Source organism: Penaeus japonicus, unplaced genomic scaffold, assembly GCF_977035675.1.
Source record: "Penaeus japonicus unplaced genomic scaffold, GWHDUDI00000001_assembly GWHDUDI00000040, whole genome shotgun sequence".
Taxonomy (NCBI): domain Eukaryota; kingdom Metazoa; phylum Arthropoda; class Malacostraca; order Decapoda; family Penaeidae; genus Penaeus; species Penaeus japonicus.
This window is the reverse complement of record NW_028234442.1, coordinates 23,434,854-23,449,853: the sequence shown is the minus strand read 5'-3', so window position 1 is coordinate 23,449,853 and position 15,000 is coordinate 23,434,854. Positions and strand designations below refer to the sequence as shown.

The 15,000-nt window shown below is 37.9% G+C and overlaps 1 protein-coding gene across 2 annotated transcripts; it reads right to left on the bottom strand.

The window, feature by feature from the left end:
• Window positions 1-385: 385 nt before the first annotated feature.
• On the bottom strand, window positions 386-9,500 carry wap (DDB1 and CUL4 associated factor wap). Of its 2 annotated transcripts, none has more exons than XM_043001263.2 (9): window positions 9,362-9,500; window positions 7,793-7,931; window positions 6,672-6,813; window positions 6,217-6,318; window positions 5,127-5,373; window positions 4,676-4,827; window positions 4,232-4,349; window positions 3,717-3,902; window positions 386-2,746 (listed from the first exon to the last, which is right to left on the bottom strand). In XM_043001263.2, the coding sequence occupies exons 2-8, from the start codon at window positions 7,894-7,896 to the stop codon at window positions 3,727-3,729; spliced, it is 1,041 nt and encodes a 346-aa protein (XP_042857197.1). In that variant the 5' UTR covers window positions 7,897-7,931; window positions 9,362-9,500; the 3' UTR covers window positions 386-2,746; window positions 3,717-3,726. The 2 variants fall into 2 exon arrangements, with proteins under 2 accessions (XP_042857197.1, XP_042857196.1); XM_043001262.2 differs by having other exon boundaries at window positions 3,731-3,902.
• Window positions 9,501-15,000: the final 5,500 nt, after the last annotated feature.

Below are 15,000 nucleotides of genomic sequence, written 5' to 3'. Positions count from 1 at the left end.
TACAATGAGTGACTGAAAGAGAGTATGTTGTGCAAAGTTGCCTCACTCTGAAATAAAACCCATCCTAGAGACTAAGTAAGGGAATCTATCGACCGTCCACAATGGGTTAAATCTGACTCAACCCTTCCAATAAGGGCATGTTTCATGGAGTCAAATCACTTTCATACTGCATTTTTCCTTTAGTTGAAGGTACAAGCTATTTATTGCAATTGTGTAACTAGGACATCATACCAAACACTAATTTGCTAATATATCAAATATAGACTTGCACAAATTACAGAAAATAATAGAGAACACACATAAGGTGTGGCTCGTCCTCGAAGGGATAAAATCAGTACTTTTTTTGGTACTGGTGCTTTTCATCAGGTTCAAGGAAAATGACAAATGAATTCATATAAAAATGTATTGTACAATCCTTAAATCTAGGTACACATTAATTACACAAGATTAAATAACCTAACCAGGATGTTTTTTTTCTCTTTATAAACTGATGACATATGATTTGTACAGTGGATGAAATAGTAAAAACATAATTGCTAGCAAACCAAAAAAATGGTCCATTACATACAATGGAGAAACACATCTATGTAATACACTTTCCATGCACAGGTCACAACATGAAAATAAAATTTGTACATAAAGAAAACAGAATTGGGGAAAAGAAAAGACTGGAGGGTACATCTGTGAACATGTATGCTTGAATCTCTAATTCTTTGCCAAGCTACCAAAGGAGTTAGGCAGACACTTAGAATTTTTAGGTAAACGCATTCACACTTTGTAGATGAATAGCTAGCCCAATACTGGCTAGGTATCGACCAGGATGATACATTAAAACACAAATTAATACAAAGTACAAATGCAAACCAGTCCTTGCTGAACCTTCAACATGTATCCTCTTTGTATTTGACAAAGGTCAAGTGTTCAACAGATGCGCGCATTGCCACACTCACGAAACAACAGGCAGTTTCAACTTAAAGCCAACTTTACCCCCTTGTTTTGCCATCACTTCATGAAGATGTAATGCTTGTACCCATAGCTGATACACTCTCATGGATTCAGTTACTTGCTCTCACAGCAGGATTAGAAGAGCTGTGTTAATAATTTTGCAGTGTAAATTCTCCCCTTACCCGTCCTTTCAAGATCATCAAATCCTTCAGAAACAGAAACCTGGATAGGACTGAGGTATTTTGTAAGAGTTGTATTATATCCAAAGATGTGATTTGCGAAACAACACCTATTGTTCAAACCTGACAATACATTTCAAATTCAAGAGCTGAAGCAATGAATGAACAATGTACTTACTACCAAGTAAAGAATATATATCTTAAAATTAGTCAATCCAACAATTTTCTTCGGTTTAAGTGCTAAATTTGAACATCTGAAAATGAGACAAATGGAGAGACAAGTGACATTCGTTCGAACCAACCAAGTGGTCTTGATAGAGTGTTCTCGAACATAATTGGCAAGAATACTACAAAGTGCTCAGACTGCTCCACTCTAATGAACCCTCCCTGCACACACTGTCGGCATATTTCTTTGCAGGTAGAGATGAAAATCTCAATCTTTTCAAATAGTTTGTGACAGACTACCATTGTACAGATCATTTCTACACACTCTCTCTTTCACTTATGAATTCTTTCTTTTGCTTTATAATATCTGGATCACTGTCTTATCAAGAAAATTCTACAACTTCACTGCAGTTTACAAATAAATTAAAAAATGCTTCAAGTTAATAAAAATATGAAAACAATAATTCCAAAACCAGATAATAAGACTAACAATTTATATATACATCTTTCAATTTTGAAAGCAAAAATATAAAATCTATGATTACTAATATATCCACTTATACAGATTTATTGACCACTGCAAAAGTAAGAAGTAAGAACTTAAAGGAAAAACAATATATAATATAAAAATAATAATATTAATAATAATAAAAATAATCACAGTAAAAACAAAAAATAATAAGAATAATCCTTAAACAGATAAAAATATCAAAAGTGCAGGTATGACAAACTCCTGATACAAGTTACAATTCCACCACCACTGGCTCAATTGTTTCTTGAGATCGCTGAGCTTATATTCATTATGCAGTCTATAATGTCTAATAACGGTCTTTATAGTAATTAAGTTGAGGATCAGAGCTATTCCTCAAAACCTTAAAAAACAAGTCCATTCAGTTACCCACACACGGACATATCAATATACTTCAGTTCTGGGTGAGAGGTACGCTTCACGCCAAAGCAAGAGGATTTAATGCCCATTACTACCTGGTTGTCTTACAACTTTGCCTTTGGTAATAGTACAACAGGTGTCTTTGATGTCATGTGTTCAGGAAATTGCCACAGATGCAAACACAACACCGGTGCGAGTGAACTAACAACCAGCTTTCCAAACCTCGCATCTTGATACAATGGATTCCTCTAAGCCCATCATCATCAACCTTTCCGATTCTGGCATCCTCTCAGAAAAAAAAAATCATAAACAAAAGAAAAATTTTCAGAAAAACAAATACAAATTTGTTTGGAATGCAAAATATAGATACTGGAAATTCAGAGTACTGATAAATGACTCATCATACATGAGTAAATCAATAAATGAATGAATAATAATAATAATAATAATAATGATTATAATAATTCAAAAAAAAAAATCTTACTTCTGTGTCCCATGGATAGTTGTCTTCGTCAGGCTGGCTATCCAAGAGTGCTCCTAACAGCCCCTGCTCAGTCTCGTCACACCACTGTAAAAGGTTGCTCTTTACACCTCTAAACAGTATTGCTGCAGGAGGCAGTTACACCCTGGATTTGGCTTTTGTTTTTTTTGCCCTTTCTTTACCTTTTTATCATTGTCATTGTCATGATTTTTGTGATTAACATGTATCATTATTTTAATTATTACAATCATTATATTATAAATGTCAGTGTTTTTGTCAGCCTGCCTGTTACTGCCCCAAAGATGATATGACAGAACAAAGTAACAAAAGCTTAGTTAAAAGACACAGAATTTCTGTTTATTTTTTTTCTTTCTTTCTTTCTTTTTTACACTGTTCACTAACGAACAACACTGTACATTTGGAACTCTTTGATAGTTCTCACTCCATCATGTTATATCAGCAGTTGCACACCAAACCCCCTCAACGACACAAGCTCACGTAGACAGCAGAAAATACTTCAGCCTCAGACATTTCTTTGAGTGTAAAAGAAAAAATTATTCCCACATTCTTTGCCCCAACCTCCACAAGCCCATCTTAAAAGCTCTTCCATTCACTTTGCAGAATCTTTAAAGCTCAAGTCTCTATACCAGATCTGAGAATTTGCCAACAGCAAAAAACGCATTCTTGTGATCCTTCTACTAAAATCGTCGCCACTAGCTTCACCTTAAGAATACACCGAGACTCAGAAACTCCAAATGAAAAGTTTGCTTCTTACACTAGCTCGCACTTTTGGTTCCTATATACCTTCAAGCTCACTGGAGACCACATCTTGGTTCAATATATATAAAGTTTAACATGTTGACCTCTTTTTTTTTTCTCTTTTATTTATATCATCAGTAAGAAAAATAAAATATCCTGCAGGAAACACACCAAAAAAAGAAAGAAAGAAAAAAGACAAAATAAATTAAACAAGAATTTAAAAAAACATAAAATAATAATAAAAATTACAAAATAAAGAATAACTCTAAGACACAAACACGCACACATCGGCACTCACTTCCACTCACTCACACTCGTAAAATCTCAAGACACTTGTTGTAGCAGATGGCAATCCAGTCAGGCTGCGTCGCCCCCCACTGGATCTGGTTAATCTCTCCCTCAGCCGCTGTGTACGCTAGAATTGGGTCCTCAATGGCTCGTGGCATTTGCTGCACATCCCAGATCAGCGCCTGGTGGTCGTCACCTATTGGCAGGGAGAAGGGGGTATCAGCCAGGAGTTGATTGGGTTTTGGCAGTCTTTACTCAAGCTATGTTCAAGTACTAATTCTATCCAACACATTTGTTAAGTGACATTTTATTATACTAATAGTATTCAATTTACTAGATTCTACAAAAATTGTCCCTTCTATAGCACATTTTACATATATCAAAAGTGAAAAAAAAAGACAAAAAAATGACATTACTATTTCAAAGAACTCAGGTCCTTTAACCCTTCTTAGAAAGCATAGTACTAACCTTCAAAGTCCTAGAAAATCTCAAGAAGGAATTAAACTTTCACAGCCCGACACTTACCCGCCGTGCAAATATGTACTGATGAATGTGGTGCCCAGGCAATCCCATTCACACACGCCCGGTGGTTGTTGAGCCGCGCCACTGGGGTGCAAGGGACACGCACGTCCAGAATAATCACCTGAGGAACAGCGTTCAACTTGAGTTTGTGAAATGACAATGGGACCTAATCTCTTATGGAATGTGTGATTTTCTCTTGTGTAGTTTATGTTGATTTCTGTGTTTTCACCAGGATATTCTTTCTATCTACCCTAAAGCTACAACTTTCTCCCTGCTTGAAATCATTCAAGTGAATGAACGTGAAACACACAGGAGAACAAATCCTTTAACACTCTTACAATGAACATTCATTCCCATTATATGCCATAGATGTTATGCAACCAATGTTTTGGCTAAACACTTGGTTTAATAAGTATAGTAAATGTGCAAAACCTTGTCTGATCTCACCTCACAAGCATCCATGGCAACAGTTGCCAGGTAGTTGGGATCCTGTTTGTTCCAGGCTAGGCGCAGTAGGGGTGTGTGTGCTGGGTCCTCATAGATAATTGTTGAGTGCTCAAGGTGCCGAAGGTCAAACATTCTGACTGATCCATCAGCACCTGAGAGAGAGAGAGAAAAAAAGTTTTTTTTGGGTCTCTCTCTTACATTTCTCTCAAATTATAATTCTTTTAATAAACAGAGGCAATATCATTACTATCAGTTTTATCACCTAAGTCATCTCCAGCCAAAGTTCAGCAGCACCAACATAAAGCTATTCAACAAACTTTGAAATCTCGCTTCTTATAGTATTGCTGTCAGAAGCTAAGTGAAATTGGCCTAACTGCCACTCAAAATCAGAAAGCTCTTCTGACCAGCACTCTAAAGTCTCTTTACACAGCAGAAAACACGTCTGACTCACCCACAGATGCGAACATGTCCCTGCCTCCACCAGCTCTGGAGAAGGCAATGTCAAAGACCTCCTTGTCGTGGGCAATAAGTTGGGTCTTGACATGGCCTGACACCACATTGACTCGACCCAGCATCTGGCCAGTCTCCAGGCCCCAGATGGTACAGGTGGTGTCAATGGAGGATGTGCCAATCAGATTGGGTTCCACCTCGTTCCAGTCAAAGGAGGTTAGAGGGGCGCAGAAGTCAGAGTTCTTGTTCTGGAACACACCATATAGTGAAGCATGTTAACATAATTAGTTTCTATTCCCTAACTGTTGAATCTCTATAAATAAGAATCATACCCTTACTCAGTATGGTATAAACAATAAACATTGTTGTTATATCAAGGACGAGTCACTTCTATTCTAATCTTTAAAGATTGTAACACTTTTCGTTAGTCTGTCCCCCAGCCACAAAACAGGTTTGATTTTTCAAGTTTTACATTTCAACAAAATGTATATTTTGCTGTTATATATCACAAATACATACTGCAAAGTGAAGCATCAAGATTTTTTTTATGAAGTTTAAGAATAATACAAAGCAAAGCAAAGGAAAAAGAAGAAGAAAAAAACAAAAAAAAAATTCATAGGAAATAATGAGAAATATATTTTGATGTAGAAGTAGTAAAATCACAATCTATAATGAGGTGACTAAATGACACATAATAGTATGGTGTGTAAAGGGTGAATGAGGGAGAAGGGATAGAAGGGGGGGGTAGAGGGGCTTGCATCAAATATGCCATACTGTACCAGGATTACCATTTCACACTCACTACCTTCCATTCGCAAGAAGAAAGAGGCAGGCAACACAATGCACATAACATTATCTGCACTGAAAGTCTACTGTAAGTAAAGTACCATTTTTGTTTCTATTTCATGTTATTCATGTTATTCACTAACTCACTCTCAAATGAAGAAATATGTCACTCCAGAAACCACAATAGATATGCTCCCTCTCAAATCCCACTCTCAGCATAACACAACAAAAGCACAGATCCATCCTTTGAATTCAAAGTTCCAATATAGTGCAAACTGACATTATTGTGTTGAATAAACACTTACATTGTTGAGCAAGCAAGCCATTCTGGTGTCCCCATCTGCACCTTGCTGCCACACACGTAGGTAGTCACCACTTGTGGCTAAAAGGTCAGGATATATTCCTTTCTGTTGAGTAGAAATACATGGAAGCAGTTACTTCATGAAGTAATTAACAAGCTGGCAAAATGACAATGAAAAATAATAATAATAAAACTATGAATATCTGAAATGCTAACTGATTCCAGACTGATATCATGATCAGAGGAATGGTCATGTCTGTGATAACTCACATCATGACCACTACAACCAGATCATTAATAACAAATGATCTCTTTAAAATCAAAGCATCAATAAAAAAAATTAAAAAAAAAGACAGACTGACAGACCAACTCAACTCTGTAACTCCTAAATAAACCTCCCATAAAAAAAAAAAAGTGGAAAAACAGATGGAAAAATCCACTAAAATGAAATCCACTCACACTGTCTGGGATCCACATGATCTTTGTGGTTGGGTACGGGTGGTCGAAGGTGGAACGAACCACAAACTCTGACGTATCTTCATCCAACTGAACAATCTGGACTTTGTTGTTGTACTCCTCGACAAAACTCCCAACTGCCAACCTGGGAAAAATGGTTTATGCACTCATTATATGCTTAGCATGAAAGAGAAATAGCGAAAGAAAAGTAGGGAGAGAGAGAGAGGGAGAGAGGAAAAGAGGGAGCAAGGGAGGGTAGAAGGGAGGGAGGGAGGGAGGGAGAGAAAGAGAAAGTGGGAAAGTGAAAAAGAGACAGATAAGGAGAGAGAGGAAGAGAGAGAGAGAGAGAGAGAGAGAGAGAGAGAGAGAGAGAGAGAGAGAGAGAGAGAGAGGAAGAGAGAGGAAGAGAGAGGAAGAGAAAGGAAGAGAGGGGAAGAAAAAGGATGAGAGAGGAAGAGGAAGAGGAAGAGGAAGGAGGGAAGGAGGAAGAGAGCGAGAGCAAGAGAGAAAGAGAGAGAAAGACAAAGAATGAGAAAGAATGAGTAAAAGAAAGAGGAGAGAGAGAGAGAGAGAAGAGAGAAGAGAGAGAGAGAGAGAGAGAGAGAGAGAGAGAGAGAGAGAGAGAGAGAGAGAGAGAGAGAGAGAGAAGAGAGAAGAGAGAGAGAGAGAAGAGAGAGAGAGAGAGAAGAGACAGAGAAGAAAGAGAAGAGACAGAGAAGAAAGAGAAGAGACAGAGAGAGAGAGAGAGAGAGAAAGAGAGAGAGAGAGAAAAAAAGAGAAGAGACAGAGAGAGAAAGAGAAAGAGAGAATGAGGAAAGAGAGAGAGAAAGAGAAAAGAGAAAGAGAAAGAGAAAGAGAGAGAAAGAGAAAGAGAGAGAAAGAGAGAGAAAGAGAAAAAGAAAGAGAAAGAAAGAGAAAGACAAAGAATGAGAAAGAAAGAGAAAGATAAAGAGGGAAAGAGAAGGAAACTCCATTTTTACTGTATTCAATCATATTCCAGAATGCTAAACAAGGGCACCTTCCACTCAGTACTTGAAATCTTAAAAAACTGTCTTCTGCCCTATTAAAATACAGTGACTATCACATTTCATTCACAGGAAGAGAAAAGAGACACAAAGCCTTACCTGAATCTTTTGTCTGGCCGCACTGACCAGTTCATGCTGTAGAGAGTCCATGGGGCCGAGTACTTATAGATCTCCTTCCTCTTGGGGGGCGGGTGCACAGACATCTTCCCTCAGGGGCTCTGGCTCACCGCAATCACCACTTGGGGAAGAATGATGCAAATAAGGGAGACCGTGTGTATTTGATTTCTTACTTTTATGAATCCACAAGGTTGGTTTCCTCTTTTTAATTCCTCACCCCTTAATTACTATCTTTCTAAATCTTTATCCCATTTTAGGATAATGGGAAACCTATGTTTTAGGGGAAAAAAAAAACATCAGAAGACAGAGAAAAAGCCCTAAGCAAAATAGCTTCATTGAAAATATTAAAGTTTTTTTCTGTGGGAGAGGAATGATGTGATTGACTGATGTGATAAGTCGCAAAGTAGATAAAAGAGATAAGAGCCATCTATCAGAAAATACCATTTCAGGATGTTCAGTTCACCTGCTGGCAACAGGTAATGAGAACTATCCCTAGAATGATTGGACAATCATAGTGCTTTCATGTTCCTTATTGTTCATGAATCTATAGGCTTGACTTTTTTAACAGGTTTCTAGCCTGTTGACATATCATGAAGATGCATGTTTGTGGTATTGGTTAGGGTATGGGATGTACATTGGTGACACAGGATAGGCACTGATAACATATTCAAAAGCTTTATTGATTAATATCCCATTCACGACAGGGATTTTATCTGCCCAATGCCGCTCTCACCACGGGTACCATGCATTCAAGGCCCGTTCACTGGGTGCCGTCATACAGCGTCACTTATTTAATTGATTTAGGCCTATGCGTTCGAGAGCTCCGGCATTACAACATGCAAGGCTGGAATGCCCCCGGCATGATTGGGTTAATAAAATAATAATTTTCAATAAGTTATTAACCAATTTTACCAATTTCCCTGGGGTCCAATATCATCATTATTGTTGGGTTCCATTGACTAAAACCACTATAAATGCATAATAGAAATTACAAGGCATCCATTGATACTAATTTTGAAGGATTTAATGAAGCGGACCTATTCTAGAGATTTACCCTTTAAACTTTGAGTCCGTTTTTCTGCCATTGCATCAACACAATGGTGTGTTCTGAATCTGATCCAAAATGAGGGTTGAATGAGTAACTGTCATAAACAAAGTATGTCATATGACTTTGCATTGTCTTACTTTAGAGGTACTGGTTACCTTTCTTCGAAATTCAATAGAGCATTTTCATACTAATGATGGTAATTATCATTATGATGAACCTCTTTCGTGTTCTCGAGGAACAGACAGACCTCTGGTTGAGAGATACGAAGCCAGAAATAATGAATGACCAGGCTAAACGTTCCTCTTCATTCCACCGGACAGACCCTGACCCCATAAAAGTCTGGAATTCAAAAATGCTCATTGGCGGATCCCTTTCCGACTTCCAGGACCGATCGACTTCTTCAATTCCATTCAAACGAAAGAAGACTCAGAGACACTCCACTCTAATTAGCTCCTTCTTTCCGCTTTCCCCGGCGCTGTTTCGCTCCCTGCCCCTCAACCTACCGCTCTCCTTCTCGCCCTTCCTCCTTCGCCTGCAGTCCTTCCCTAGGCGTGGTTCTCGAAGGCAGAAATGAGTCTTTATAAGCACAGGATTTTCTCCCGAACGCCTCAGTCCAGACGCAATGGCCGGCCTCTTGTTTATAGCTGCCAGGCTGGCCAACCCTCCCGATAAATGCTATACTTATGGTCCTTTTTCATATTCTGGTTTATCTTTCTTGTTTGTTCTGGGATTTGCATTAGTACATGCAAATTCTTGTTGTATTTTGTTAGATTTTCGGAGGCAAGGGTTTTAATTCTTTTTTTGAAATCAGTTTTCCTCCTTAAGGAAATTGCGTTGTCTTTGATGGGTATTGTTTCACACATGATTTTTTTTGCATTTTTTTTAGTAGAATTGATAATTCTGCTCCTTGTGGTGTCTCTGCGGGAAAACGATAAGGAATATCGACACTGTGCTAACAGGTTGGCATGCGTGGGTGGAGTGATGCCCAGCCGCCTTGAAGTTCGCTAGTTTTGTACAAAAGAGCGCTGAAAACCTTTTATCGCTGAATTCGTACCAAAACATATTATCAACATTAGAAACAACAATAGACAATGAATTAACCATAATATCTTTTACAACGACTTAAACCGTGGATAAAGTAATTCACGACTAGACAACATCCACTAAGGTTCGAATGTGCTAAAGTTAGCGGTAGATCAATATTTTCGGATTTCCGGTTTGATCTCCGTAACTAATCCGAAGACTTATTGCACAACCAAATTCTTTCATTTGCATTGTTCTTTTAAAGTAGTTGCTCGTCTTTATATATCATCGTTAGTTGGCTTTCCGTTTAGTCATATATATATATATATATATATATATATATATATATATATATATATATATATATATATAGATATATACATACATATATATATATATATATATATATATATATACATCTATATATTTTTTTTTTTCAGATTCAGCCTTTAGATGATGCATTTCAAGCTATTCCATTAAAGGTGATAAATATTATGATAAGGAAAAAAAGTAATAATAATGATAATGATAGGAGAAGTATTATTCGTGATAATTATGATGATGGGTTGTAATTGAAATGATGATAATAATAGTATTATTAATTAGAAAAAGGTAGCAGCAATCATACTGATAAAATATAATATAATAGTAGCAATAATGATGTGATAAAAATGATAATGACATTGATGATAATGATGCTGATACTCACAATGAAAATAACAATGATAATAGATTGATAATGAAATTCTGATGAAGAAAATGATAATGATGATAATAATAACGATGGTAATAATAATGATGATGATAATGAAATGATAATAATGCTAGTGATAATAATAGTAATAACAATTCTAATGATAATGATGATGGTGGTAATGAAATGATTATAACAATAATAGTAATGATGATAATGATAGTGTTAACAATAAAAATATGTTAATAATAATAACAATAATGCTAATCATTATCATCATCATAACAATAGTGACAATAATAACAACATCATTATTATTACTTGAGATAATACATGATGGTAATGATTATTGCAATGCTGTCATTAATAAGTAATTACTATTACTATCATAATGGCAATACCAATAACGATAAAGATGATGAATCCAATTATCATTAAAATGATTGTTATCATTAACATCGTTATCATCATTACTGTTGTTGTTGCTGATATTGGTATTGTCTTTATTATCATTATCAACATTATCATTATTCTTATTCTTCTTGTTATCATTAATATTATAATCAGTACTAAAAGTGTGACTATCATTATTGTTATAATCATCAATTCTATGACTATCATTACTATTATCATTATCATCTTCATTATCATTAGTATTTTTATCACTATTACTACTATTAATTTGATTATGGTTATCTTTACTAATAATACCAACATTATTCATATTCTCATCATATTTAGCGCTCATGATGTGATGATGTGGTAGCATAGATTAATGTTAAGTGCTTATAAGCCTCATCACTTTTAGCCGCCACTGCCTGATGGAAAATCTTGCAACAAGTCTTCGTAAGTCTCTCCTGCCAGTACATAGCCTCTTTATCTTCGAGACTTTTTTGGTGCCTCCTCATGACCGCCCATGGTCAACTGGGTACTCTACAGTCAAAGGCAAACCTGCAGAGGATCTCGGAACAGCTGGTGGTCCTAGATGCACATGCATATATCCTGGCTTTGTACCATCAGTTTCCTACCCCACCAGCTCCCTTTGGTTAATGAGTAACCTTAGGAAGACAGTCCTTGCCGGTCTACTTCCCCGAGAGACCTAACGGCAACAATAAAAACAGAGATGATGGAGGGAGTAAATTCCCTCGCCAATCAGCAAGTCAGACGGGCTATGGGTCCCCCTAGGCACCAACCTAGCAAAGCTCTTTAGAACCCCACGTATGGATGCCAGGCCCTGGATCTTGCCGTGCAGTCATAGGGGCGAATCCGGGGAGGGGGACAGAGGTGGCACTACCTTGAGTGACAGCCTGAGGTTTAACTTCAGATGAGCTTCCTGGGTAGGGGCATGAAACACCCGCTCTTTGCGTTAGGATGATCGGCTGTCATTACCAGCGGGGAAACAGAAGGCGAAGGCGAGGAGACCTGGTAGTGACACGATTAGCAAGATATTACATCTATTACTATTCGGGCCGGAGTGGTGGTCTCCATCTTCATGGCTCATTCATTTCAATCTCCTGTAGACTTCAGCCTTTGGTGGTCGAGTTGGCTTCAGTCGATGGGTGTATAATGGTATTGAGACATGTTTGGCTTCGTCTCTTATTGCTATTTATGCTTCTACTGATGTATGCTAACTTCATGTAAAAAAGATTTTCAATGCAAACTTGCTGTTGTGGCAGATAGCTCGCAGATGACTTTAATGCGGTATCTGGCTGTGGTTGAGCTGGCTATATGTTTGTCAATTCCCATAATTTGGGAGCTACTGCCGATAGTAAAAGCAGTTTTCTTCTCCAGGACTTTGTGGGGTCTTGGTATTGCTGGACTCGGTACAGTGATGCAGATAATTTAATCAAGAAGATTGATCACATCTAGGATTGTTGGGTCACCGGAGTGTAGAATTCCGTGGCATTAATTATAGACTGGTGACTCACTCCAGGAAAATCCACAATGCACCTTGAATCATTACAAAGCAACACCGTGAGTGTAGATAGTTGCTTAGCCATTGACCTCAAGAAAACTTTTGACTTGGAGCATCACGAAGTAATTAGAGGAATTCCGACAAAGATGAATGGATTGATCTGAAACAAAACTTGCCGTAAAATGTGGTAGGGTATAACTAAATTCTTTTCAACCCTTAAATAGACTAGATTAAGATGACAAGAGTTGTCATCCAAAGTTAATGCGAACCAATACTGGATAATAACAGAGTCACTACTGTGGCTTTGTTGAGGAAGTTGCCCTTTTATCTAAATCTATGGTTCTCTATTTATTCAGCAATGAGGCGAAGCTCTTGGGTCTAGAAGTCACTTGGACCAAGACCAAGAGACAGGATTTGTAGGGGGCCGGCAGGAGAACTTGCTCAGTTAGTATCTATTTGCAACAAAGACATTAAAGTCACAGCGTTTTATAGACCTCGATAGTGTAGCCCATGATTCTGAGCTATCTGACCAGAAAGTCAACAGATGAATTGGCCTGCCAGAAGGAGCCATGATCGTGAGTCCAACCAAGAACTTCACGTGAGATCTGTGTAGGCCCTGTTCATTGTACAGCGACAAAGCAGGTTACACAGACAATGGCTCGAATTCTTAAGGATGACCCCGCCAATCAAGCTGTCTCCACTAGCGACAACCCTGGATGGGCTAGCCAATGAGGTCGTGGCCAATTCGTTCAAGTTTGTCGGGAGGAAATAGGAATAGGCTGTGTTGTGGACCTGATTGGCGGCACGGTAGGAGGGACCCTTGTGACTGGAGGAAGAGAGCGGATGCTGTGTTGCTCTTTCTTCACCGTCAGCCCCATCGATTCAGTGATTATCACTTGCATTATTAGTAGTATTACTACAACTACTGTCATTATCATTATTAATACGATTGATGTTTCTCTTCTTGTTAACAATATTTTGAGCATTATCAGTATCTTTATGAATCATTTTCAATATTTTGATTATTATCCTTAATACTTTCATTATTATTATCACTATCATAATTATTTTTTCAGTATCGTAATCATCACCATTATCATTATTATAGTTATTAGTAATACCACGAAACTTTCCGACCATTCTAACTACACAAATCATCTTTTATTACATTTATTTAGGTATCCTTAATTATTATTATTATTATTAAATTTTGTTTTAATAATTGTCCTTGTTATTAATGTAACCTATTCTGTTTTTCCCTCAGGGAGCGTGAAAAATGAGATACATAGTAAATTACCTTGGGAATAACAGGGATTTATATCGATTGTGTAATATGATGTATAATGATGATGTTCATGAATTCCGAAAAAGGATAATAAAACATACAAAAGTTACAAAGGATTGACTTGACTCTGCTGTCGTTTTAAGTGGGCATTCGTGAGCTTGTTTGGCTTAGTGCAACACGAATCAACAGGAAACGAACTCCTAGGACACTGAAAATAAAAACATATGAATATATATGTCGTAGTGATTAGAAAATAAAGAGAAAACCACAGTCTCCGACGGTAATAATAACGAAGACCCATTAATGGAAGTTGGAGAATCGACCTTAAGGAATCTACTCGGTTCTCTCTACGAAGGCATAGGGGCAACAGTAGGAGATCGGTAGTTCGTCGACTGAAGGCGAGGCGAGATATATATGTTTTCCCCAAAGGAAAACATATATCTCAAAGGACTTGACTCTCATGGGCAGAGGAATTGGACGAAATTGAACAATTCTAGGCGACAAAAAAAGAAGAAAAACCAGAAGAACGAAATGAAACGATTCGAATCGGAATTAGTCAGCTTCACTCAATGGTGGGAAGCAAACCAAAGGACGGACTCGACTCTGCCACCAAGGTTGCTCCACGGGGTAACCTAGTGGAGATGGTGCAAAAAAGCTGCTGCATTCCCATGTTCAAATGAATCGAGGACGAACTGGCAGGGAGTGGATTTCAAAGGTGGAATCCGAGATAGAGAGGACAGTGCCAAAGGTGACATCGAAAAGTCAGCTTCGTAATCAGCCACATCCATGCTGAAAAAGGGAATGCGAGGGAAAGGGAAAGATCACTCAAATGATGGGAGGTGGAGCAGTGTCTTAGGATGAGTTTTGGCGGGAAATTCTGGCGCAGTTTGCTTAGAAAAAGGCCAGATTTTAATCCAGTGTCTAGGGGAAGCGGAAAAGTTCCCCGAAAAAATCATTTGAGGAATGGATTAGCACAAATAAGGCCATCGTCGTGAGTTTCACTCTCAAGCTATTGTTTTTTTCAGGAGAATTCGCCGATAATTACCACCATGCAGGCCCTTAGTCCCAACATAGGAAGTGGCGAGATTGAACACAATCCTGTACTCAACCCTAATGGATGAGTACAGGACTTGGATAGAAGTAAATGGCGCTCAAGATGCGAACTTCCAGCAAAATCTAAGGAAGAGGGAAAGCGTTGAAGGCACCGGGAAGGCCCAGGTGGTCT

Bases quoted from the DNA above. Each gene is read 5' to 3' on its own strand.
- wap (XM_043001262.2), bottom strand. From the start codon at position 7,896: ATGTCTGTGCACCCGCCCCCCAAGAGGAAGGAGATCTATAAGTACTCG. The intron at 6,814-7,792 runs GTAAGGCTTTGT...CATTTTTCCCAG, and splicing joins CGGCCAGACAAAAGATTCAG to GTTGGCAGTTGGGAGTTTTG. The intron at 2,747-3,730 runs GTGAGTGAGTGG...AACCTTTTACAG, and splicing joins TGTCTTGAGATTTTACGAGT to TGGTGTGACGAGACTGAGCA.